Raw genomic sequence first — 27,599 nt, forward strand, 5'->3', positions numbered from 1 at the left:
TCCCAAAACAAAACATCACTGCTCTAGAGGAGATCTGCATGGAGGAATGGGCCAAAATACCAGCAACAGTGTGTGAATACCTTGTGAAGACTTACAGAAAACATTTGACCTCTGTCATTGCCAACAAAGGGTATATAACAAAGTATTGAGGTAAACTTTTGTTATTGACCAAATACTTATTTTCCACTATACTTTGCAAATAAATTCATAAAAAATCCTACAATGTGATTTTCTGGATTTTTTTTTCTCATTTTGTCTGTCATAGTTGAAGTGTACCTATGATGAAAATTACAGGCCTCTCTCATCTTTTTAAGTGGGAGAACTTGCACAATTGGTGGCTGACTAAATACTTTTTTGCCCCACTGTATTTGGGTATCTATTTAACGTACTATTTATCAGTCTTGTGGCTTGGGGGTGGAAGCTGTTCAGGGTCCTGTTGGTTCCAGACTTGGTGCTACGTAACTACATGGTAATGAGGTTGTAGCGCTGTTATTTCACAATTGGAACCAGGAATGTATAATTACACATCCACTTGCTGAAGGTTATTCCACATGTGTAATTACTGATGTTATTACACATTTTCTGGTTCCACTAAGTAACTAATGTTTTGGAATTACATGAGTCACCTATGAATTGCCATGTTAATAACGCAAACCAAAATCTGACCTTACATGCAACTACAAGGTGCCACTACAATTGGATCCACATATAATACCAGGGTTGATAAATAAGCTAGGACCTCGTAACAACAATTGCAACAAGGCACACCCTGTCATTAACTACAGGTCATTTTAAATGTGATTATTTCTGACCTGGCTCAAATCAAGTGTAATGTAATGTACCGAATCAAGTGTAATGTAAAAACAATGCAGTTACATAGGATGTACTTGTACCTACCCAGGACCAAGCAACTTAATGTAAGGTGAAACCCAGTAACCTTTATAACTACTATGTAGCTAGAATGTACCAACCTTTGCAGGAGAAAGTAGGAGACAGGAGAACATCAGGTATAACCCTTTTAGTTACATTGTAACAATCTTTAACAACGAACTCTGTAGTTACAATGTTGTTACGAGGGATATACATGTATTTACAATGTACTACCCAGGAGCATGCAACTTGATGTAAAGTGAAGTGACATCTTTTATTACTTTGTGGTTACAATATAACAACCGTTGCACAGTAGGAAACCAGTAGAAATAAGGGGAATATTTTTCACCTTGACATTTCTTTAATGGATTTGACAAAGAATACTATTCTAACCATTCAAATTCTATAACTATTGGTACTATTTTACAAATGTACTAACATAGGGTGGTAAAGCTAGCTAGATAGTTAGTATTTTCCCTTTTTCACTCATGTAGCTAGCTATTGGAACACTGTCACAATGTCAACAGTTTTCCAACTCAATTAACTTTACAAGATTGTTAACTAAATGTTTAATACATTTTATGACAATGTGATTTCACTATTTTGAGACTTACATTGCACTTTTGCACATTACAAACCTTTATAAACACTACAAATGAAGAGACAGAATTAGCATGTGGCTTCCATTTTGGTTGCAGAGGTGAGTTTGAGAGGTGAAAGTTCAGTGTGACATCACTTTCTGGTGAACTCTCGATTTTGCTAAATCTTTTAATAAAAACCTAATGAAACATTTAGTTAACCTTTATGCTCACTATTTAGTGACTGATATTGTACATTTGCACATTCAAAACAAAAAAATAAGGTTGAAGAAATACAGGTTAAGACAACATAATAATTCCATGTGGAGTGTTAGAAAACAAACACATTCATTGGACCAGCACTGTGGCTGATTATACAGGATTAGCATTGTAAAATGTGACCAGCAGTAGGGAAATAAAGTAATAACGTAGCTGTAGATAATTAAACGTTGAAATGAATAAAATGACAGTAAAGCAGTTATGCTAAGTGTTTGCTGAGTAGTTAGCTGAAATGTACTACGATTGTGTTTACTTTCCACTTTGATGGCAAACTTTCTGGACTGCTAACTTCCACTTGCAGTCATTTTCACTCTGGCGCTGGTGCAATGAATTAGTTTATTTCTGTATACTTCCGCATGGACCTATTACGTTGTGTTAACCTTTGTGTTTCCAATTCCCTGCCATTGACTCTTAGCAGCACCTCACAACCCTGAGCTGCACTCCACTCCCCATCCCCCACGACCAGATCCTGAGATTCTAGGGGTTACCATAAACCTGCCTCTCAAACACTCTCTGTCCTGTGCCCTGATAGGTTGGTAAGGAGTTTACTAGGGGGCCGGACATCTGCATACAATACTTGCAGTCTCCCTCAAGCAGTGACAACATCTCTGTCTCTGCCCATGGAATTGTGGGATGGTGTGCGTGCACAAAGTGGCATCACTCTGACCTTTCACCTCTTACACGCTCTTCGCAGCCAAAATGGAAGCCACATGCTTTTTCTGCCTCTTAATTTGTCCTGTTTATAAAGGTTTGTAATGTGCGAAAGTGCAATGCAAGTATCAATATAGTGAAATAACATTGTTAACTAAACATTTGATAATTTTTATAACAATTTTGTCATGTTTATTGACCAAGCTGGAAAACATATTGACATTGTGAAATGCTAGCTATCTAGGCTGTGGATTGTGATCTGAGGAATGTTGTTCCACTCCTCTTCAATGACTGTGTGAAGTTGCTGGATATTGGCAGGAACTCGAAGACGCTGTCGTACACTTTGATCCAGACCATCCCAAACATGCTCAATCGGTGACATCTCTGCTGAGTATACAGGCCATTGAACTGGGACATTTTCAGCTTCCAGGAATTGTGTTCATATCCTTGCGACATGGGGCCGTGCATTATCATGCTGAAACATGAGGAGATGAGGCGAATTAATGGCGCGACAACAGGCCTCAGGATCTCGTCACGGTATCTCTGTGCATTCCAATTGCCAGTGATAAAATGCAATTGTGTTCGTTGTCCGTAGCTTTTGCCTGCACATACCATAACCCCACCGCCACTATGGTGCACTCTGTTCACAACGTTGATATCAGCAAACTGCTCGCCCACATGACGCCATACATGCTGTCTGCCATCTGCCCCGGTACAGTTGAGACACGGATTCATCCATGAAGAGTACACTTCTTGTCACGTTCTGACCTTAGTTCTGTTGTTATGTCTTTGTTTTAGTATGGTCAGGTCGTGAGTTGAGTGGGTTGTCTATGTTCCTTTTTCTATGTTTTGGGATTTCTGTGTTTGGCCTGGTATGGTTCTCAATCAGAGGCAGCTGTCAATTGTTGACCCTGATTGAGAACCATACTTAGGTAGTCTGGTTTCACTTTTGAGTTGTGGGTGATTATTTTCCGTGTCAGTATTTGTTCCACACGGAACTGTTTCGGTTTTGTTATTTCACGTTGTAGTTTATTGTTTTGTTCAGTGTTCATTATTCTTATTAAACAATATGGACACTTACCACGCTGCACATTGGTCCTCCGATCCTTCCTACTACTCCTCTTCGTCAGAGGAGGAAGACAAAAACCCTTACACTTCTTTAGCGTGCCAGTGGCCATCGAAGGTGAGCATTTGCCCACTAAAGTCAGTTATAACGCCAAACTGCAGTCAGGTCAAGACCCTTGTGAGGATGACGAGCATGCAGGTGAGCTTCCCTGAGACGGTTCCTCACAGTTTGTGTAGAAATTCTTTGGTTGTGCTAACCCACAGTTTCATCAGCTGTCCAGGTGGCTGGTCTCATACGATCACACAGGTGAAGAAGCCGGTAGTGGAGGTCCTGGGCTGTCGTGGTTAAACTTGGTCTACGGTTGAGAGGCCGATTGGGCGTACTGCTAAATTCTCTAAAATGACATTGGAGGCGGCTTATGTTAGAGAAATTTACATTAAATTCTCTGGCAACAGCGCTGGCTGACAGTCCTGCAGTCAGCATGCCAATTGCACGTTCCCTCAAAACTTGAGGAATCTGTGGCATTGTGTTGTGTGACAAAACTGCACATTTTAGAGTAGACTTTTATTGTCCCCAACACAAGGTTGTGTAATGATCATGCTGTTTAATCAGCTTCTTGATTTGCCACACCTGTCAGGTGGATGGATTATCTTAGCAAATGATAAATTACAGGCATGTAAACAAATTTGTGCACATAAAATTTCTGGAATCTTTTATTTCAGCTCATGAAACATGGGACAAACACTTTACATGTTGCCTTTATATACTTTTTCAGAATAGTTAGGACTTTTTATTAATAGATTGCTTTGAGTCTAAATTTGGGAATTTAATTTGAATGGTTTGAACATGAATCTTTGTCTAATCCATTAAAGAAAAGTCAAACAGAAATGTTTATCCTGTCTCCTTATTTATCCTGGTTAGCCTATTGTCTGCAAATGTAATATTTAGACAGACAGTCTCTCTCTCTCTCTCTCTCTCTCTCTCTCTCTCTCTCTCTCTCTCTCTCTCTCTCTCTCTCTCTCTCTCTCTCTCTCTCTCTCTCTCTCTCTCTCTCTCATTCTATAATTCAAATCCCTTTGAATCATTACTGTTAAGGTTGTATCCTAGGTTATATCTAGCACGTTTCCCTTTTCTATGTTTCCTTGCCTAAAACATGGTAAAACATAAAGGGAGGGGCCTATAGTCACTAGTTATCTTGTCATGTTCCCTGCAAACAATGAATGCAGCTAAACCTAATTTCTAGGCTAAAACAATATTGGCCGGGTCATCTCTCACCTTGGTCTTCCCCAGCTCCCATTCTGCACTGGTGCTGTCGTAGAGGTGGAGTAACTGTACGCACCGTCCCCTTGGGTCTTCTGGTGGAGACACAGTCCTCATTAACACCTTGTACCTGAGAAAGGGATGGGACCGAATGGAATGTTAGCATATACATGGCTCGGAATCCATTGTCATACGCAAAATATGTCAAAATATAAACATTCACGTTGTCAGTTTTCGGGACATGAAACATTGTTGGAGTTGCAAGGAAAGAGATAGGGTGTGGTAGTTAATTTAAAGTAAACATGTGAATTGTTTTCGCCCCACCATTAGCCAAGTTAGCTTCCTAGCTAGCTGGAGTTGTTTACATATTCTTCACAGTTACTGTTCTTACACTTCTTTGCTATCTACCATAACGTTGCATCATGCCTCCAAAAAGGACACTGTGGCTCCAGGTATTTTTTTTACATTTTTACAGTTGTGATGTATCCATTTTCAAAATGTATTAAAATCTTCGGATGTAACTTGTAGAAGAACGTACTGTATTGTAAAATAATTGATAGTCAAGTGGAAGGAAAACAGCATACAATCATCTCAGATAGGGCTGTGGCGGTCATGACATTTTGTCAGCCAGTGATTGTCATTCAAATAACTGCTTCACGTTAATTAAGATAAACACATTTAGTATCTCCTGCTTCCAACCATAGCCTACAATCCACTGATGCAGACCTTCGGAACATCTAAATTTTAAAAAGTCTAATAAATTAATTTAATATAGCCTACACCATCACAATAAACCCATTATTTATTTTAGGCAGGTCTAAATAAACATTATGATATGAAGAAAATTTTGCGTATTTCAGAAGAACAGAATAGCATATTCTGGGGCCTAGGCGCAGCGGTCTAAGGCACTGTATCGCAGTGTTGAAGTGTCATTACAGCCGGTGGTTCGATCCCAGGCTGTGTCATTACAGGCCATTACCGGGAGTCCCATAGGGAGGCCCACAATTGGCCCAGCATCATCCGGGTTAGGGGAGGGTTTGGCCGGGGAGAGGGGGGGGGCTTTACTTGGCTCATCGCGCTCTAGCCCGCCCTTGTGGCGGGCCGGGCGCCTGCAGGCTGCCTACAGCCGTCAGTGGAACAGTGTTTCCTCTGACATTGGTGCAGTTGGCTTCTGGGTTAAGTGAGCGGGTGTTAAGAAGCACGGATTCGGAGGACGCATGACTCGACCTTCGCCTCTCCCGAGCCCATTTGGGAGATGCAGTGATGGGACAAGATTGTGATCAAATTGGGGAGAAAAAGGGGGTAAAAAGAGTCATCCTTATGTTAGGTCCTGATGTGGCTATGTCATATGGCTGTGGGCTACACTAGTTCATTTAGCAGGCAAGATTTGCTTCTAATTCCTGTGGCATATTATTTTATAGTGAGAACAATACAATTGAACATAACTGAATAAAATTGAAAAAAAAAAATCCATTTTTTTTCCTCAAACGATTTTGCGGCTATTCTGTGTTGAGCAGTTAACAAAGAAACAGACCCTCCTATATCATGTCATTTCCTGTCACGAACATTCTCAACTCCTATGGCTGGACGGCGCTCGGGCTTGATGGATGTGTCCCTGCCTTGTCATCTGTCCCTATCCGAATGGCCTGTGCTACCTGGAACTTGCCTGCCAAGGAAGTCATCTCCATATTCTTCTCCTCCTCCATCTTGTAGTGAAGTAGACGGAGAAGAGCAAGAGGATTGTTCCAGTCAGTGCTGGTCCCATGTCACAAGTCATGGAAACCGACGGCAGCGGCATGCTGCTAAGTGGAAGGGACTGACTGCAAGAGGTTCGGAGCAGATTGACATAAGAAGTAGCTTCGCTGCACTGGTGCCTGATCTACCTGCCCTTTCAATGCTGGGATTGCCTGTGTCTGCGACGGCGGTACTGACTCCAACTACAGTGACTCCAGCAGCGGCCTCGTCGTCGAGCTCGGCTCCTTTCCCTTTCTCTGGATCTGACGGGGCACTGCCTGCTGTGGGAGATCTGGACCAATCGCCAAGAGCAGCGGGCGTACACTATCCTGCTTCAGCGAATTGTGTGAGGGGTAGGAATGGCCAGATATCTCCATTCCCTTCTCCGGCCGTTGTATTGTGCAGTTCAATGGTGAGAAATGTCTCAGTCCCTGGAGCACAAACGTTGTGCTATCCAGGAGCACGAGTACAGGACATCAATAAGCTGCTCCCAAACATTATAAACCTGCATCAGGACATGAATAAGCTGCTCCCTAACATTATAAACCTGCATCAGGACATCAATAAGGTGCTACCAAACATTATAAACCTGCATCAGGACATCAATAAGGTGCTACCAAACATTATAAACCTGCATCAGGACACCAATAAGCTGCTACCAAACATTATAAACCTGCATCAGGACACCAATAAGCTGCTACCAAACATTATAAACCTGCATCAGGACACCAATAAGCTGCTACCAAACATTATAAACCTGCATCAGGACACCATTAAGCTGCTCCCTAACATTATAAACCTGCATCAGGACATCAATAAGCTGCTACCAAACATTATAAACCTGCATCAGGACATCAATAAGCTGCTCCCAAACATTATAAACCTGCATCAGGACATCAATAAGCTGCTACCAAACATTATAAACCTGCATCAGGACATCAATAAGCTGCTCCCAAACATTATAAACCTGCATCAGGACATCAATAAGCTGCTCCCTAACATTATAAACCTGCATCAGGACATCAATAAGCTGCTCCCAAACATTATAAACCTGCATCAAGACATCAATAAGCTGCTCCCTAACATTATAAACCTGCATCAGGACATCAATAAGCTGCTCCCTAACATTATAAACCTGCATCAGGAAATCGAGTCTATAATAGTTCATGTGGGATTCAATGGCATTATGAAGGGCAGCTCTGAACAGCTGAAGATGGATTTTAAAGAACCGATTGGGTCACTGCTTGACACCAACAGACACCCCTAAATATCTGTCCCTCTGCCTTCCTTAAATCGTGGCATTGAATGTTTCAGCAGACGTTTAGCCCTCCATAACAGGCTACGAGACTATTGCAGCTCTGTGGGTGTAACATTTAATGACAATTTTGATACCTTCTGGAACCAAAGCTCGTATTATAAGGAGGATGGGATCCACCCAAATCATTTGGGTTGCTGGATCCTTTCACAGCATTATAAGGCTGCGTTGAGACAATGACTTATCAATGACCCAAGCTCAGCTCAGTTAATCCCTACCATTGTGTCACTAAATTGTCATAACGCTTCAGCATTAGTACATTATCCCAGGGGTGTTGGAAGACACAATGTAAGTAACATAATTTGTGTACAATCTTACTGCCCTGAATGTCTCTGCTGAATACACAGCTATTGTATGCAGTAATCACACGCCTATGAATCATTTATACTATTAACACTGAGGCGGTGTGCCCTAGTAGCAAGTCCACTGTGTGCAGCTCACCCTGCACTAACATAAATAAAATGAGCATTTCTACTGTTGCTAAGCTTCCCAGGAAAGCAATGAAAACAGTCAAACATCCTAGAAAAGTGCTAACCTAAGAAACAAGGTTAATGAAGTCGATAACTTGCTAGTAAAAGATTATGTTCATATTCTGACAATCTCTAAAACTAGATAATACCTTTGATGATATAGTGGTAGCATCTCATGGTAATAACATCTACAGAAAATACAAAAATACCAATGGGGATGGTGTTGCGGTCTATATTAAGAACCACATTCCTGTAAGGCTTAGAGAGGATCTCATGTTAAATAGTGTTGAATTGGGGCGGCAGTGTAGCCTAGTGGTTAGAGCATTGGACTAGTAACCGAAAGGTTGCAAGTTCAAATCCCCGAGCTGACAAGGTACAAAATCTGTCGTTCTGCCCTTGAACAGGCAGTTAACCCACTGTTCCTAGGCCGTCATTGAAAATAAGAATTTGTTCTTAACTGACTTGCCTAGTTAAATAAAGGTTAAAAAAAATATTAAAAAATTAAAAAATAAAATATGGCTACATGTTCACCTGCCTCACCCAAAGCCCATTCTTGTGGGAAGCTGCTATAGACCACCAAGTGCTAACAGTCAGTATCTGGATAAATGTGTGAAATGCTTGATAATGTATGCTTGATAATGTATGTGATATCAATTATAGAGCTATATTTTCTTGGTGATTTCAATATTGACTGGCTTTCATCAAGCTGCTCACTCAAGAAAAAACATCAAACTGTAACCAGTGCCTGCAACCTGGTTCAGAATATCAGTCAACCTACCAGGGTAGTTACACACAGTACAGGAATGAAATCATCAACATGGATTGATCACATCTTTACTAATGCTGCAGACATTTTCTTGAAAGCAGTATCCAGATGCCTAGGATGTAGTGATCACAATATCTAGGAAAACCAAAGTTCCAAAGTCTGGGCCTAATATAGTGTATAAGAGGTCATACAATACATTTTGTAGTGATTCCTATGTTGTTGACGTAAAGAATATTTGCTGGTCTGTGGTGTGTAATGAGGAGCAACCAGACACGGCACTTGACACATTTATAAAATGTCTTATTCCAGTTACTAATAAGCATGCGCTCATTAATTAAGAAAATTACTGTGAAAACGGTTAAATCCCCTTTGATTGACGAGGAACCGAAAAAGTGTATGGTTGAGAGGGATGAGGCAAAAGGAATGGCAAATAAGTCTGGCAGCACAACCGATTGGCAAACGTATTGCAAATTGAGAAATCATGTGACTAAACTGAAGAAAAAAAAGAAGAAACTATACTATGAATCAAAGATAAATTATATAAAGAATGATAGTAAAAAGCTTTGGAAAAAAGCGAACTCTGCTCCATCATTCATTGAATCAGATGTATCATTCGTCAAAAAACCCACTGATATTGCCAATTACTTCAATGATTTATTATTTGTCAAGATTAGCAAATTTAGGCATGACATGCCAGCAGCAAACACTGACACTACACATTCAAGTATATCTGACCGAATAATGATAGACAAGAATTGTAATTTTGAATTCTGTAAAGTGAGTGTGGAAAAGGTGAAACAAATATGGTTGTCAATCAACAATGACAAGCCACCGGGGTCTGACAACTTGGATGGAAAACTACTGATGATATTGCCACTATTTGCCATATTTTCAATTTAAGTCTACAAGAAAGTGTGTGCCCTCAGGCCTGGAGGGAAGCAAAAGTCATTCTTGTATTTCGCTACACTCGCATTAACATCTGCTAACCATGTGTATGTGACAAATAAAATTTGATTTTGATTTGAAGTCATTCCGCTACCCAGGAATAGTAAAGCCCCCTTTACTGGCTCAAATAGCCGACCAATCAGCCTGTTACCAACCCTTAGTAAAGTTTTGGAAAAAAATGTGTTTGACCAGATACAATGCTATTTCACAGTAGACAAATTGACAGCAGACTTTCAATGATAAAGGGACAATAGAGAGCTGAGTACAGGCCATTAGCACATTTGGTAGGCTATTAATGACAATCAGAGGCATCAGAGCACAGCTTTGGAGAACCCTAGTTACCGTGACTCAACAGTCATGTGGAATTTGACTGTGGTCATGACTCCTGACTGTCGGTATGGCGGTAATATGGTCACCATAACAGCCCTAGTCTCAGAGTAGGAGTGCTGATTTAGGATCAGTTTAACCTTTTAGATAACTTGAATAAGAATAACTGGACAGGGGAGAGCTGATCCTAGATCAGCACTTCTACTATAAAACACTTGAACACATACGGCCCCAGCTCTGTACTCACCTGGTACAGAAGTCTTGGAAAGGCCTCCTGATGGGGAAGCCTGTACGGCGGATCTTTACTGTCTCCAGCATCCCTGAGTATCTGAGCTGGTTCAGCACCACCGTCTGGTCAAACTGCTCAGGCATCTGAGGGCAGGAAAGTGGACGGAAATACGTAATACTGCGGCGGTTGCTTGGGCACAAAATGGCAGCCACATCGCATCACTCAGGCGGGTGCTGTACATACTGTTTTGGTGTGTTCTTTTGATGTTACACATTAGTAGTGCAGCAGATGAGTGGGCACACACTGTGCAGAGGGAAACCTTGTGAACCCAGTCGCTATTAGCTATGTAATTACAACCTAGTATTGGCAAATCTGAAATGATTTGGGGCAGTCGTACTTGTGTAACTTTTCCTCGATAAGTCGCTCAATCAGATGACATGATGCTTGTACAGTGCTTTTTATAACGCCGTTGTCACAGGCAATACATCAGATGTCATTAGGCAACTGGAAAACCAGTGTTCATATTTGTGTTTTAAGAAAATACATACGTTTAGTTTGAGACCACTAGAGACGCAGCCCTGACTTCTTAAACAAATGTCATAAATTGAACAAGTTGAGACGACATAACTGATGAGGTCTACAACCATCACACAGCCCCTACTGTAAAACCCTCCATTCATAGTCTCATATGATGCATATCTCTCATTCATGAATCTAAGCCCTTTAACACAAAACACGCAGGAGCACACAGGAATATCTGTCATTCACAAATCAAAGCCCTTTCATTTGCTTGGCCATTTAGAGACGTCTCCACCAGCAACAGATACGAAAGGCATTGGGGGAAGGAAGGGGAGTGTGTGAGCGAAAGCCTAGTGGAAGTCATTATGTGGTACCCCTCACCCTTAACCTCAGTGGGCGTAGGGGGGTAGCAATAAGAGGGCGCTTTCATACCTCATGTATTGCCCCTTTTATTTCAATTTCATTGAAAGGGCAGAGATCTAGATAGCCCATTCTGGCCAAGAGAAGAAGCGATCAGATTCACCAATGGACACAGATCACTGGCTGAATGACGCCCTGTAAGAGCAATAGGCTAAGGGAACACATTATTTGCATAATTGTATTTGCATAATGAGCCTAACTAGCCGTCGTTGTGTCACAAAGCCCCGTGTCATAGGAAGCTGCCGTCTGACTCTTTCTTTCTTTTTCTGACTGACTGTCGTTGTCTGGTTTTGACCAACCCGATTGTCTGTATGTCAGATGTGCTACCTCTCTTTGTATATCGCTCTGTCTCTCTTCCATCTGTTTTTAATTCTCTGATTTTAAAAAGCAGTTTGTCTGTCAGACAGCTGCCCTCTCTTTCTGTCTTTCTGTCTCTCTTTTGCTCTCCCGCTCTTTCTCAGTCACTTTCTGACTTTTGAAACATTGCTTGTTTGTCAGAGAGCTGCCTCTGCAGGTCATATCTCTCTTTACCTCTCTATCTGTGTTGCAAATTCTACTCTAATAAAGTACTCTTTATTTTTTTTTTAAGTACTCTCTGATTTTAAACCCCACAGCTGTCATTTCAGGAAGCCACAGTGGGTTACTCTCTCTGACATTCAGTTTCTATATCTAAACAGTCAGTGTTGGGCTCAGGGAGAGCAAGAGCTACACCATGTATATGAAACAACTACTGTAGGCCTACGTCATACTCAGAACTTACCCGGTAAAATGTGTATTCTGTCTCTTTTGTTTGATTAATTCCCTCACTTCAGGGGCGCTACATCCCTCCCTTCAGGGGCACTACATCCCTCACTTCAGTGGCGTTACATTAACACATTTGGCCAAAAGGGAAGAAAAAAAAAAGAAATCTTATAGACCAGAAGACCCACAACCTCTTTACAAAAAAGTGCAGGGTCAGGCCTTTTGCCCGTCAATTAAAGTGACATATTGCACCTTTAAAAATCTAGTATGTGAATGTAAATCTAGATCCAAAATATTTAATTCAAAGTTCCCAAACTTCAATCAATCAATCAATTGGCATGATTACAAACAAGCATCAGCCACGGCCTCTCTCTCTGAAGGGAAAGCATAGTCTGAGAAAGCAAAACCTTATCTCTTCACACCAAATGTCTAACTAAGACCAAGCTGGTCATTCGGTTGGACAAAAGAGGGTGTGTTCAGGTGGTCATGGGGGTTGGGAACTCTGAGGGAAAAGTCAAATATGGACAAGAGAGAGGAGAGAATGCCTCCCCCCTTACAAATCATCATATGTATAGCAACAAAAAGCTGAATTATTAGTAAACATACAGTATTATATCAATGATTGTAAATAAAATCAATAAGAGAATCCATCATCTCAGTTGATGAGAATATCAACAGGTATTTTCTCTCTGTAAGTAACCAAAAAATCATATCACATAAGCTGATTAGCACGTGTCAAACATTGGTAAAAACTAGGTTTGCAAAAAGCCCCACACATATAAATGGTGCATTGTTTAAACTAACAGTGTCCCAAAGAGCAGTGCATTTCAAAGGTTGAGAGACGAATAATAGAGCGAGCTGTGGTGACACATCTGTTTGTTTTTAACCGAAATGTCACATTTTTATCAATCTCCTTATCAATTCATTTTGGTCATGCCGTGAGCAAAATCAATGAACTGCAACAGCACAACAAATACACATCTAATAATGACACATAACTGGCAATATCAGAAGAGTTGTCCCTTTCGCCAGCCAATCAAATGGTGTGTCCTCACCAAAAATGCTAGCCCTAGATAATGAATGTGATGGCACAACAATCAATAACTATAGCTAGCAAATGCAACAAGAAACCCCTTCGCCATGCCAACACTGAACCGTGCACCTTTTCAGTCTTCCATTTCCACTCCACCACGGAAGCCAATCTTTCAGGTAAAAACATACTCCAGTGCCACAAACAAAGTCTAATGCACACTAGCCGAGCGATAACACTTTCCATTTAAACTACATTGCCTCTTACCATGCAATGCAGCGTAGTCTCTCATTCCATCTCTTACAATAAGCCAAGAGTTCCGTATCAAGGCAGAGAGATATAGACAGATGACAGAAGTTCCTAAAAGCTGAGTCTCTCTCTCTCCAACACACACACAAGAATAAACACAAGCAGAGAATGAACAAAGCCTTTTGCTAGCTCCGCTTCTCTTTATGTGTGTGGGGGCGGTTACCATGGAGATGCGTCCCATGCTGAGGCTAATTTGTATGGGCCACTTGTAGGGACTGTTGGGGAGGGTGGGGAGAAGTGTGTGTGTGTATCAGTGTGTGTATGTGTGAGTGAACATTTTTGTGCCAGTGTATGTTCTATGTAAGTGCATATGTGTGTGTGCGTGTCTTTACCTGTGTGTGTGTGTGTGTGCACAGGGGGAAAGGGAATAGTGGACAAAAGCAGTGCACTCTGGAAACACGAGGAGCGGGCATCCGGGAACAAAAGCTGTTCATTTTTAAACATGTTCCAATATCCTCACTAGCATACCCACGTCGAATGAATCAATGTATGTATTGGGCAGGCATTGAACTCATGGAACATTCTATTTTGCAGCGTGACCCAAATGAGTTACCCTCCATTGCAGGCATTGTAACATTGGCTGAAATAGTACTCACACAACCATTTCATGTTTCAAAATGATTTCTTTATCCAGATTAAGGGTGCTGCTATGGAATCCCCTATGGCTCCTAACTATGCTAATTTGTATGTGGGTTACATAGAGAAACAGTCAATTCACTAAGATCTACATGGATATTATGGCGGAGGCGGACAATGTTCGTTCCCTTGGACTGTAGGTGTTATGCAGTGAAAACTCTTTTGAATCTGCTGGGGACTCACATGCTATTAAGTGTACGGTATGCGACATGTTTGCAGACGTCATGGGGAAAGGTCAGATGGACACCTTCATGTGTGAAAAATGTATTGAACTCGATGCAGCTAAAGAAAGGATTATTGAATGGAATAAGTATTGAACTGAGGATTCTTAGAGTCTATCGGCATCTTTAAATGCTTCCTATCAAAACATCCAAGAGGATTATAATGGGACCTTCCTGGGATATGATCAGTTTCCGCCATTGTACCCCTCTACTAGTATGAACCAGATTTATGGCTGCTCATTGTTCAACTCCAGTTGAGTGTGAATTGATGTGTGTCGGAACCAGGAAGAAGGAGAATAATCGTTCCCTGCGTGCCTGCTTTGTTACCACGCGTACAGACTTAAGACTCAAATTGCTTTGAGCCCCTGTCCCGTCTGTCTTCTACCGGGGACGTACATGTTCCTTCCATGGCTGTGAAAGCTACTGTCCTAGTGAATCAACTGCCTGGACCCCTGTGGCCCCCCTCCCCTGGGCCGTGCTCTCTGTCTCAGAGCTCTGTCCCTCTGGCTGTTGCAGGTCTGCACACAGCCGGCGGTTCAGCGGCCCTCCTCTGGGGTAGTTATGTGGCTCTGCAGTCTGCTACGAGGCCGGAACATTCCGGACGATTATGATAGTTCGATGGTGCACATATATCATGTACCCGGGGCAAGGACTGTGTTTTCCTGGGGCAAAAGTTCAGGATATCACCAGGTTGCTTCCTGAGGCTGTGCGTCAGTTACCGGGGGCTGAAACTGTTATAGTTAATGTGGGGTTGAAAGACATTAAGTTGGCTAGATCAGAGCAGCTTAAAAAAATATTTTATAGACCTTGTTAACAAGCTGAAAGACTTAAAGAAGTGTCCGTTCACCTCTGCCCCTCTTCCTCTGCTTGGTCATAGAAGTGGCAGATTCAGTAGACTGCTAGTACTCCTTGACTGGCTGAACGTCTACTGTCTATACGCAGGTATGACTTTTATTGACAATTTTGATACATTTCAGGGATGATGGAATTCACCCAAATCATCTTGGCACGTGCGTGAACACTATCTAATCAGTACAAGGCAGCTCTCAGAAATGGACTCTTAAGGTATTTTACTAGTCCTGCTATGGCTAGAAAGGAGGGTACTGCCATTAGCACGTTTACTCATTTGCATTGTAAAATGAAGCCGCTGCTGTCTCAGGTAATCCCTACTATAATTACGTCTCAACGCCCCCAGAAAACAGCGATAGATAAGCAACATGTAGGGCGGATTGAGGTCAATTTCAACAATTTAATTTTCATTGCTATGCAGCCTTTATGAATAATAGGTTGGCAGGTAATGATCTGGCTTTTATTGACACTGCAGGTGATTTCAAAGCCAAAAATGGTTTGAAATGCATACACCTAAAGGTGGTGGTGTTGCTATCTATACAAAAAGTCACCTTTCTGTGTCTCTTTTAAAGGCTACTTCTAGTCCTAAACTATTTTAATTTCTAGTTTAAATCTTCAACTAGGTTCTAATTCTAAAGTAACTCATCTACTGATCTCCCTCCACTAAGAAATGGTTGTTAACTAGTCTCACTGATTTAATAGCTTATTTTTTACTTCCAAGACTCAAGACTGTTTAAAGGATTTTTGTAATAACCTAAATCTCACTCAGTTGATTACCAAGCCCACACGTCCAAATCTGAGGGATCCTACTAAATAAACATGAATTGACCTTATGTTTACAACCCCCCTGAGAAATGTGTGGCTAATGGTGTTTTCTCCTAGGAAATTAGTGGTCACTGTCCTATTGTTCGTATTATAGATGTTAGGACTGATAAGGCAATACAACTACTGCCCACTCAACTACTGACCACAACTACTGACCACAACCTCACAACTTCTGACCACAACCCCACAATTGCTGACCACATCTAGTGACCACAACCACACAACTTCTGACCACAACCACACAAATAGTGACCATAACATCACAACTTCTGAACACAACTACTGACTAAAACTATTGACCACAACTACTGACTTCAACCCCACAACTTCTGACCACAACCACAAAACTACTGGCCTACAACTTTTGACAACATAACTACTGACCACAACCACACAACTTTAGACCACAACCACACAACTGCTGACCACAGCTAGTTACTACAACCACACAATTACTGACCACAAACATACAGCTTCTGACCACACAACTACTGACCACACATGTAAATAACCATAGCTACTGACCACCACAATTACTGACCACAACTACCTGGACACAACTACTGACCACAAACACACAACTTCTAACCACAACCACACAACTTCATAACACACACCGACTGACTCGACTACTGAACAACTCCTGACCACAACCACACAACTACAGAACACAACCACACAACTCCTGACCACAATCACACAACTACTGGCTACAACTACTGACCACAACTACTAAACCACAATTACTGACCAAACATATATCTGCTGACCACAACAACACAATCACTGACCCAAGTTACTGACTACAGCCACACAACTTATGACCAGAACTGCTGACCATAACCACACAATGGCTGACCACAATTAATGATGACAACCACTAAAATACTGACCACAACCACACAACTACTGACCACAACCACACAACTACTGACCACAAGAACACAACTACAGTCCATAAAACGGACCACCCCAACTGATTCGACTACTGAACAACTCCTGACCACAACTACTGACCAAAACCACACAACTACAGAACATATCTACAGCATCGGTGGGACCCTCGTGGGACGGTTGAGCTAACGTAGGCTAATGTGATTAGCATGAGGTTATAAGTAACAAGGAAATTTCCCAGGACATGGACATATCTGATATTGGCAGAACGCTTAAATTCTTGTTAATCTAATTTCACTGTCCAATTTACAGTAGCTATTACAGTGAAATAATACCATGCTATTTTTTGAGGAGAGTGCTCAATTATGAACTTGAAAATGTATTAATAAAACAATTAGGCACATTTGGGCAGTCTTGATATCAAATGTTGAACAGAAATGCAATGGTTCATTGGATCAGTCTAAAACTTTGCACATACACCGCTGCCATCTAGTAGCCAAAATCTAAATCTGAGCTGGAATAATTACATTATGGTCTTTCTCTTGCATTTCAAATATGACGGTACAAAAACAAGAAAGAAATGTCTTTGTATTATCTTTTACCAGATCTAATGTGTTATATTCTACTACAGTAATTTAACATTTCCACAAACTTCAGTGTTTCCTTTCAAATGGTATCGAGAATATGCATATCCTTGCTTCAGGTCTGGAGCTACAGGCAGTTAGATTTGGGTATGTCATTTTAGGCAACATTTTTTTTAAAAGGGTCCGATCCCCCATTCTAAATCTTTGACACACACTACCATTCAAAAGTTTGCGGTCACTTAGATATTTCCTTGTTTTTGAAAGAAAAGCATTTTTTTGTCCATTAAAATAATATCAAATTGATCAGAAATACAGTTTAGACATTGTTAATGACTATTGTAGCTGGAAATGGCAGATTTTTTATGTAATATCTACATATTGTGGTTCCTCCTTTAAAAGTTGCGTTATACTGCGGCACACCTTGCGTGCTGCCGCAGCATTCTGTGGCACGTCATTTAATTCTCAGACATTTCTTCTGTTACTGCAAGAAATTGCTAGTTTGACCACAAGAGGGCATCTTTGAGAAGCATTTGGTAATAACATAGTATATGGGATTGATTTAAAGAAATGTGGCTTAATTAGATTAATATTAAGGTGTTTCCATTCAGAGAAAAACGACAAACGAAACCCTAAGGGAAATGTGGTTTCCGTTAGGATGGAATGGAAAATATGGCGCTGTACGTGTACGTCGGGAGTAGGCTACAAGATTGGAGGATTCTAAATTGTTTGCCTTCATTAAACAACTTTGTGTAAATCAGTGATATTTATTCCCATAGTATTTCATTATGGATCCATAAGTAAATAACATCTGCATTTTGAAAGAGTATTTTTTATCTTTATTTTATTAATGAAATGTGGTTATTTGTCTATTAGGCTACTGTGCAGTTTCCGTTAGGATGGAAAAGAAAATATGGCTCTGTGCAATGTGACGCTCATCAATTCAGAGCATTGTAAGATTGTCAGTTCGTAAATTCAGACTATTTCGCCCTCGGAGCGCACACTGGACGTTCGGGATGAGGAGTAGGGTTGATTTTAGCGTTCTGGCCTTACAACGGTAGTCAAGCACCCAAGCGAACGTTGGCTAGTTACATCCAGACACAAATGAGACCACTCTTACCATTTTACCCGTCCTAGCAGAGCTGGTAAAGTAGTTGTTGTGTTAACCAGAGCGTTGGTGACTGTAAATGTGCTGCTGCAAACAATTTAATTACGCTTTTTTCCTGACGTTTACTGACACCGGCCATATTCAACGGGTGTTGAGCGCTTGTAAAGTAATTATTCTGCGCTCTGGTACACTCAGACGAGAGTGCTCTGAAATCCGTGTAGATCGTAGGCTGGACACACAACATTTTTAACAACGTTCTTTTCTGATAAAAACGAGTTCATTGCATCCGCCGTGGAGCCCGGTTTCATAATATGACAATATGTCCCAGCTGCTTGCTGTCTTTCTGAAGTGATGTGACATTTGTTTTTGTGCATAATGCCTTATTTTAATTCCTTTTTTCACCCTGCCAGCTCCTATTAGTTCTATTGAGCACCGTGGCACAAACTTGTCTTCCAAACAGTCTATTCCCAGCTTATTGCTCAACGTCACAATGCCTGCTTCATTATTGTTGGCAATGAGACCTGTTCACGTTGTTTTATAGTTCAAATGTAAACATCAAAAATAATATTGGAACTCTACAGTCTTCCCATTGTTTCCTATGGAGGAAATATAGGCATGTCTGTGTATATTTAGATTTTTTTCAAGTCGGACGACATTTTAATCATGAGAATCTCCTCTTTCTAAGTATGTAAGCCCGGGCAGCTAGCTCAGTTGTCATCAAATGCTAGCCCCAAAATACGTTTTGCCCTTGGAATGCTGAGCTCCCCACATTGTTTTCCTATGGATAATTAATATAGAATTAATGATTAGTTTCACAGTGTTATCTGACAAAGGTATTGATGTGAGTTTTTGTTCCTCTGCCTCCCCACACATTGTTTACACCATATCAATTGGGTGCCAGTAATAGGTCTCTGCAATAGTGTGTGGTTTCTTGGCATTCTCTCAACCAGATTCATGAGGTAGTCACCTGGAATGTTTTTCAATTAACAGGTGTGCCTTGTTAAAAGTTCATTTGTGGAATTCCTTTTCTTCTTAATGCGTTTGAGCCAATCAGTTGTGTTGTGACAAGGTAGGGGTGGTATACAGAAGAAAGCCCTATTTGGTAAAAGACCAAGTCCATTTTATGGCAAGAACAGCTCATATAAGCAAAGAGAAATGACAATCCATCATTACTTTAAGACATGAAGGTCAGTGAATCCAGAACATTTCAAGAACTTTGAAAGTTTCTTCAAGTGCCGTCGCAAAAACCATCGAGCACTATGATGAAACTGGCTCTCATGAGGACCGCCACAGGAAAGGAAGACCCAGAGTTAAAAAGATTGTATTCAAGGATTGTATTCAAGGAAGAGGAGTATAACGTAAAGTTTATATATGTAGGAGCTTACCTTGTGAGTGTTCGGCTTGATGCATCGCACAAAAAAGGGGTTCGAAGTACTGAGGTTGGCCATCAGTGAGTGCAAGGAATTCTGGGTAAAAAAATATATTAAATGTTAGCTAACTCTGACACTGTTACACTTCAGTATTGTTAGGGATGCTGATTATTATGCACTTTCCATGTTCATGACATAAGGGCAAATACAATCAAGGGACAAGGGTCAATTAAATGGTCACTTGCATTATGTACAGAACAAAAATATAAACGCAAAGTGTTGGTCCCATTTTTCATGCGCTGAAATAAAATATAGCACTTTTTTGGTTACTACATGATTCCATATGTGTTATTTCATAGTTTTGACATCTTCACTATTATTCTACAATGTAGAAAATAGTAAAAAATAAAGAAAAACCCTTGAATGAGTAGGTGTGTCCAAACTTTTGACTGGTACTGTGTACAGTCCCTCGACTGGTTAGTGCAGATAAATGTAAGACAATTATCGTCACTGACCTTAAACTGGGAACTGACAGTGGGTCTCCTGTGCTTGGAGCTGCATTTGAGGGTGTCCTGCTTGTTACGGCTCGAGACGTGCTCAAAGAGGTCGTACACAAAGTCCAACCTGATGCAAACGCACACACACACGCGCATTGACGCACACACACAGAATAAGTGTTACAATGTGCACGTTTGAATAACCAACTTTACCCAGCTCTGCATGACCCTCAATTAAAAATAAAACCCCTATTCAATTAATTCAAAACAGTAGTGCAGAATGTATGAATTGTTCACTTACAGATGGTTGCATCTCAAATAGCACCCTATTTCATATATAGAGTACTACTTTTAGGCTATGGTCAAAATGTCTGCACTGTATAGGGAATAGGGCGCAATTCGAGATTGAACATTATAGAATTGCCGCTTACCTGCTCTCTCTAAGCAGGTTGAGGATGTCATCCCTGAAAGTGTCTCGATTCTTCTCCAGAATGCCCCTCACGTCATACACCACCTAGAGCACACCAACTACTTTAATGATTTTGTTCGTCGGCAAGATTAGCAAACTTAGCCGTGACATGCAAGCAACAAATGCCGACACTACACATCCAAGTATTAATGACCAAGTTATTATGAAAGAAATACATTCCAATTTAGATTTCCGAAAGTGAGTGTGGAAGAGGTGAAAAAATCAACAATGACAAGCCACCGGGGTCTGACAACTTGGATGGAAAATTACTGAGGAAAATAGAGTACGATATTGCCACTTTGCCATATCTTCAATCTAAACCTACAAGAAAGTGTGTGGAGAGAAGCAAAAGTCAGTCCACTACCCAAGAACAGAAAAGCCCCCTTTACTTCCTCCAAAAAAATTATAGGACACGCACTCTACACACACTGATTTGTTATGATAAGTGTTATTAAATATGTAATGTCATATTTTAAATTGTATACAACTGACTTAATGTTGCTGGACCTAGGGTTGCAAAGGGTCGGTAACTTTCCATGGGAAATTAAGCCCGGGAATTTAGGGAATTTTGCTTAAATTAATCTAAAAAGTTAGCTTACAACAAGTGAACCTTTTTTTCTGTGATTCACATAAGGCAATTCTAGGTCTTGTGGCATATTTTGGTTAAACTATCCCCAATTCAATGGATTTGCAACCCTCTGCATGCACAGTGCATTCTTCCATCACATGTACAGCTAATTCTCAAGATCTTGCACACTAACGAGATGCTATTGAGCCCACACTACTACACTGTCTGAGCCAAGGACAACATGCTTTCTGTAAAATTTTGATTACAATACTGGGTGGGGTGAATATATTTTATAGGACATACATAATTTTTTTGGGTGTTAACTAGTAAATAGTAGCCTAAAACAAAGTGTGTTTAAATCATTTATAACTTGTTAACAATTTCTGCTTGTTATTGTTTGCTACCATGTAGGTTTTTAGCTTGCTTGAGCCTGCTAACTGAGTGTTAATTCACCTGTTTCCATACATGTTTCATTTTAAAACATTTTATCTTACAAAGGAGTTGTTTAATCTAACAGCTTAACTATTTATCTGTACATGGAGTTTTTGGGGTTAAAAAAAATTATAATTCTAATCTTTACAGGAAAATGCCACGGGCACTATCTGATGTGTGGAGACATTTCACTGCAGATAATGTAGAAGGAAAAGCTGTGTACATTTGAAAATACTGTGCCAAATCATGTGTGAAAAATGAAATAAAGATGCAGAATCATCTGGCCAAGTACATAAAGTTCCCTCAGCGCTCACAAGCAACCTTTGACAAAAGTCCCTCTACTTCTACTCGAGGTGAAAATGATTAATCAGACACCTTATCGATAGCAACAGCTCATGGTCCTCCTGGAATCAGACGTTTGACACAATGGAGGAACGTAGTCAGAGAAATGCTGATGAATGTCTTGCTCGAGCTGTGTATGCAGCTGGTTCATCTCTGATCCTCACAGGCAATGTGTATTGGAAGAGTTTTCTGAATGTTCATCTCCCAGCATACACCCCTCCAACCAGACATGCTTTATCTACATATTTGCTGGATGCAGAGTTCAACAGAGTTCAAGTGAAGGTCAAGCAAATCATAGAGAAAGCAGACTGTATTGCAATCATCTCTGATAGGTGGTCAAATGTTTGTGGGCAAGGAATAATTAACTACATAATCTCCACCACTCAGCCAGTATTCTACAAGAGCACAGACACAAGGGACAACAGACACACCAGTCTCTACATTGCAAATGAGCTGAAGGCAGTCATCAATGACCTTGGACCAGAGAAGGTTTTTGCACTGGTGACAGACAATGCTGCGAACATGCTTGCTGCTTGGTCTAAAGTGGAGGAGTCCTACCCTCACATCACACCCATTGGCTGTGCTGCTCATGCATTTAACCTTCTCCTCAAGGACATCATGGCACTGAAAACAATGGATACACTCTACAAGAGAACCAAGGAGATGGTTAGGTATGTGAAGGGTCATCAAGATATAGGAGCAATCTACCTCACCAAGCAAAGTGAGAAGAATAAGAGCACCACATTGAAGCTGCCCAACAACACCCATTGGGGTGGTGTTGTTATCATGTTTGACAGTCTTCTGGAGGGGAAAGAGTCTCTCCAAGAAATGGCCATATCACAGTCTGCTGATATGGACAGCCCCATCAAGAGGATCCTCCTGGATGATATATTTTGGGAGAGAGTGGTAAGCAGCCTGAAACTCCTGAAACCTATAGCAGTAGCCATTGCATGGATTGAGGGAGACCATGCCATCCTATCTGATGTTCAGACTCTGCTTGCAGATGTAAGAGAAGAAATCCGTACTGCCCTGCCCACTTCACTGTTGCTCCAAGCAGAGAAAACTGCAGTTCTGAAATAAATCAAAAAGCATGAAGACTCCTGCCTGAAGCCCATACACACCTCAATGTACATGTTGGACCCCAAATATGCTGGCAAGAGCATCCTGTCTGGTGCAGAGATCAACAAGGCCTATGGTGTCATCACTACCGTGTCTCACCACTTTGGCCTGAATGAGGGCAAGGTTCTTGGCAGTCTGGCGAAGTACACTTCCAAGCAAGAGCTTTGGGATGGAGATGCAATATGGCAGTCATGCCAACATATCTCATCAGCCACCTGGTGGAACAGACTTTGTGGATCTGAGGCTCTTTCCCCTGTTGCCTCCATCATCCTCCAAATCCCACCAACATCAGCTGCCTCAGAGCGCAACTGGTCCTTGTTTGGAAACACACACACCAAAGCACACAACAGGCTGACCAATACAAGGGTTGAAAAATTGGTGGCCATCTGGGCAAATTTGAGGCTTTTTGAGCCTGACAATGAGCCACCCTCAACAAGGTTGGAAATTGACAGTGAAGATGAGGCCTCAGACTCTGATGTTCAAGAAGTGGACATTGAGGAGGTCCAGGGAGAAGACATGGAAGCCCGAGAGGAAGACAACCAAAGCTGTAGTTTCGAGACACATTTTACAGAAGTATGTTGAAAACGTTTTTGGGAGATATGATGGATCATTGGGATCATTCAATATTCCCTTTCTTTTGTTGTTCAGTGAAATCATCCAATGTGAAGGGTCAACTCATTTAATTAAAGTTACATTCGTATCTAAATTGTTTAAAAAATAAATAAATAGCAAGGATTTAATCATTGCAATTATGACTACTTATGATAAGGTAAAAGGTTTCTGTTTCTGTCTCCATTTCAAGCCTGACCTTAGAGAGCTGTTTTATTTCTCTATTTGGTTAGGTCAGGGTTTGATGTGGGGTGGGCATTCTATGTTCTATTTTCTATGTTTTGTATTTCATTGTTTTGGCCGGGTATGGTTCTCAATCAGGGACAGCTGTCTATCATTGTCTCTGATTGGGAACCATACTTAGGCAGCCCTTTTTCCCACCTGTGATTGTGTGTAGTTAACTTTGTTTGTGGCACATAGACCTGAAGCCTGAACCCTAGCTGGACCCCAGGAAGATGACCTGCTGCCTTGTCAGCAGCTAATGGGGATCCTTAATAAATAAAAATACACCACCAGAGAGCAGCAAATAGCGGTGAGACGAATGCAAACATTCAATAGCACACACATTTGTCTACTAAGTACAGTACGTGTTGCTTGCCAGAGCTGCTGTCTGCTTTGCAAATGCTGTCATGTTGTGTCTAACGTGCTCCTGTGTCATGGTAACACTTTAAACCTAAAGGTATGATGCTATACAACATGGTATTAGCCTGTAGTCCTATCCTGGGGCTAAAAATATGTTATGTTTCTCTGTGTCTGAATTTAAACTCAAAAGCACTGTATTTAGCGAGGATCCTTATGAGATGACGATAAGCTCCTGACAAGTCTTAAAATGCATTGTACAGGCATCATATTGCATTATACCTGCGGTTTTAACTAAAGTGTTACAGACAGGAACAACTCTTACCTCGCCTGCATAGTGTCTCACTCCAAAGTTGTGCACAGCAACGCGTGGTTTCACATAAAATTGGTTTTTCTGTAACATGAGAAGATTTGCGTTAGCATTATCGGCTATTCACCACATAATGCTATTAGCCACACCATGCAATTGAGCCAACATTATTTAGAATATGACAATTGTGTGGATAACATCTCCTACAATGAAGGATCAATGAAAGACAAGAATTGAATGAATTCCCATATTTTTCTTTATCATAATTTCAGACTCAGAAACAAAGTCTAAGAGATCTGCACGCCTATATACTACATTAGCTATATTGTTACGTACAGTAAGTGGGATGAAAAGGTAGTTGAATCAATGAAATCTTAATAAGCAAAATTATTATATATTATTATTCCATTTCAGGACAAGAAACTGAAGCTATTATGGCAAAAATGTACCCTTTCAAAATCCTTTAAGCATTTCTGGATATCTCAAAATATCATAACTCATTCATTATTTCCAGGGTTGGGGAGTAAACAGTAATCTGTTACATGTAAGGGATTGCAAAAAAAACGGTAACTGTAATCTGTTACGTTACCAGCAAAAATATTGTAATCAGATTACAGATACTTTTGAAAAACTAGATTACTTTTAAATTCAGAAAGGACGTTTGCGAAAAATCTTTCACACTTCTCTGTTCTCAATGACATTCACATCAGCATTGAAAAAAGGCACAAGTTTAAGTTTGTTCCACCTGAGCGAGCCTGACCACAAGTCAGAGACCACTATGATGACACACCAGATGTGTTTGATCGATCGTGGGAAAAGGCTTTTGTAGGCTACAATCCAAGGTAATTTGGAATGACCTGGATTTCTGCATAAATTGGTCATAAAATTTGATCTGACCTTCATCTAAGTCACAACAATAGACAAACAGTCTGCTTAAACTAATAACACACAAACAATATGTTTTCATGCCTTTATTGAACACACCATGTAAACATACACAGTCTAGGGTGGGAAAAGTATGTGAACTCTTGGATTTAATAACTGGTTGACCCTCCTTTGGCAGAAATAAACTCAACCAAATGTTTTCTGTAGTTGCATATCAGAGGAATTGTAGACTATCTTTACAAAACTGATTCAGTTTAGCAATATTCTTAGGATGTCTGATGTGAACCACTCTCGAGGTCACGCTACAGCATTTTAAACCGGGTTGAGGTCCGGACTCTGACTGGGCCACTCCAGAAGGCGTATTTTCTTCCGTTCAAGCCATTCTGTTGTTGGCTTGTTGCAACACCCAACTTCTGTTGAGCTTCAATTGGCGGACAGATAGCCTACCATTCTCCTACAAAATGTCTTGATAAACTTTGGAATTCATTTTCCCGTTGATGATAGCAAGCTGTCCAGGCCCTGAGGCAGCCCCAAACCATGATGCTCCCTCCACCATACTTTATAGTTGGGATGAGGTTTTGATGTTGGTGTGCTGTGCCTTTTTTTTCTCCACACATAGTGTTGTGTGTTCCTTCCAAACAACTCAAATTTAGTTTAATCTGTCCACTGAATATTTTGCCAGTAGCGCTGTGGAACATCCAGGTGCTCTTTTCCGTTGTTCAGACGTGCAGCAATTCTTTTTTGGACAGCAGTGGCTTCTTCCGTGGTGTCCTCCCATGAACACCATTCTTGTTTTGTGTTTTAAGTATTGTAAAATTGTCAACAGAGATGTTAGCATGTTCCAGAGATTTCTGCATGTCTTTAGCGGACACTCTAGGATTCTTCTTAACCTCATTCAGCATTCTGCGCTGTGCTCTTGCAGTCATCTTTGCAGGATGGCCACTCCTAGAGAGAGTAGCTACAGCGCTGAACTTTCTCCATTTATAGACAATTTGTCTTATTGTGAACTGATGAACATCAAGGCCTTTAGAGATACTTTTGTAACCATTTCCAGCTTTATGCAAGTCAACAACTCTTAATCTTAGGTCTTCTGAGATCTCTTTTGTTCGAGACATGGTTCACATCAGGCAATGGTTCTTGTGAATAACAAACTCAAATTTTGTGAGTGATTCTTATAGTTCAGGGCAGCTCTAACCAACATCTCCAATCTTATCTCATTGATTGGACTCCAGGTTAGCTGACTCCTGACTCCAATTAGCTTTTGGACAGGTCATTAGCCTAGGGGTTCACATACTTTTTCCACTGTGAATTTTTAAATGATGTATTCAATATAAAATAATTTGTGTGTTATTAGTTTAAGCACACAGTTTGTCTATTGTTTTGACTAAGATGAAGATCAGATCAAATGTTATGACAAATTTGTGCAGAATTCCAGGTAATTCCAAAGGCTTCACATACTTTTTATTGCCACTGTGTATGTCTTCCAATGGTGCGACTGCTGTCGGCATCCAAAGATGATCCAACTTGAAAAAGCGCTTGGAGGTAAGGATGACAACAAACACTGTATAGCCTCATAACATTGTTAAAACAATAATGTTGATATCATGGATGGTCGGTCCTTGCATCCATAGCTCTGTCTATTCGTCTGAGAGTGGTTACATTTCTCCAGGCCCATTCCTCAACTTTTTACCAAAACAGAGGTGGGGTGCCGATTTTGTTATTGTTTCATCTGTGGCTTTGCCCTTTAAACAGCTGCATATTATCAAGATATCAAAGTGTCACCAACAAAAAGGTAA

The 27,599-nt window shown here is 40.8% G+C and overlaps 1 protein-coding gene across 1 annotated transcript in view; it reads right to left on the reverse strand.

Moving 5' to 3' along the window:
• Positions 1-27,599, reverse strand: part of myo10 (myosin X) — a 247,119-nt gene that overhangs the window by 45,853 nt on the left and 173,667 nt on the right. Inside the window, exons 16-21 of the mRNA XM_020466612.2 lie at positions 24,934-25,002; positions 20,922-21,004; positions 20,509-20,617; positions 20,009-20,089; positions 10,509-10,633; positions 4,720-4,834 (exon numbers count right to left, since the gene is read on the reverse strand). Of these exons, the coding sequence (XP_020322201.2) occupies positions 4,720-4,834; positions 10,509-10,633; positions 20,009-20,089; positions 20,509-20,617; positions 20,922-21,004; positions 24,934-25,002 (582 nt within the window). The remainder of the gene's footprint in view (positions 1-4,719; positions 4,835-10,508; positions 10,634-20,008; positions 20,090-20,508; positions 20,618-20,921; positions 21,005-24,933; positions 25,003-27,599) is intronic.

Source organism: Oncorhynchus kisutch, linkage group LG30, assembly GCF_002021735.2.
Source record: "Oncorhynchus kisutch isolate 150728-3 linkage group LG30, Okis_V2, whole genome shotgun sequence".
NCBI classification, from domain to species: Eukaryota; Metazoa; Chordata; class Actinopteri; order Salmoniformes; family Salmonidae; genus Oncorhynchus; species Oncorhynchus kisutch.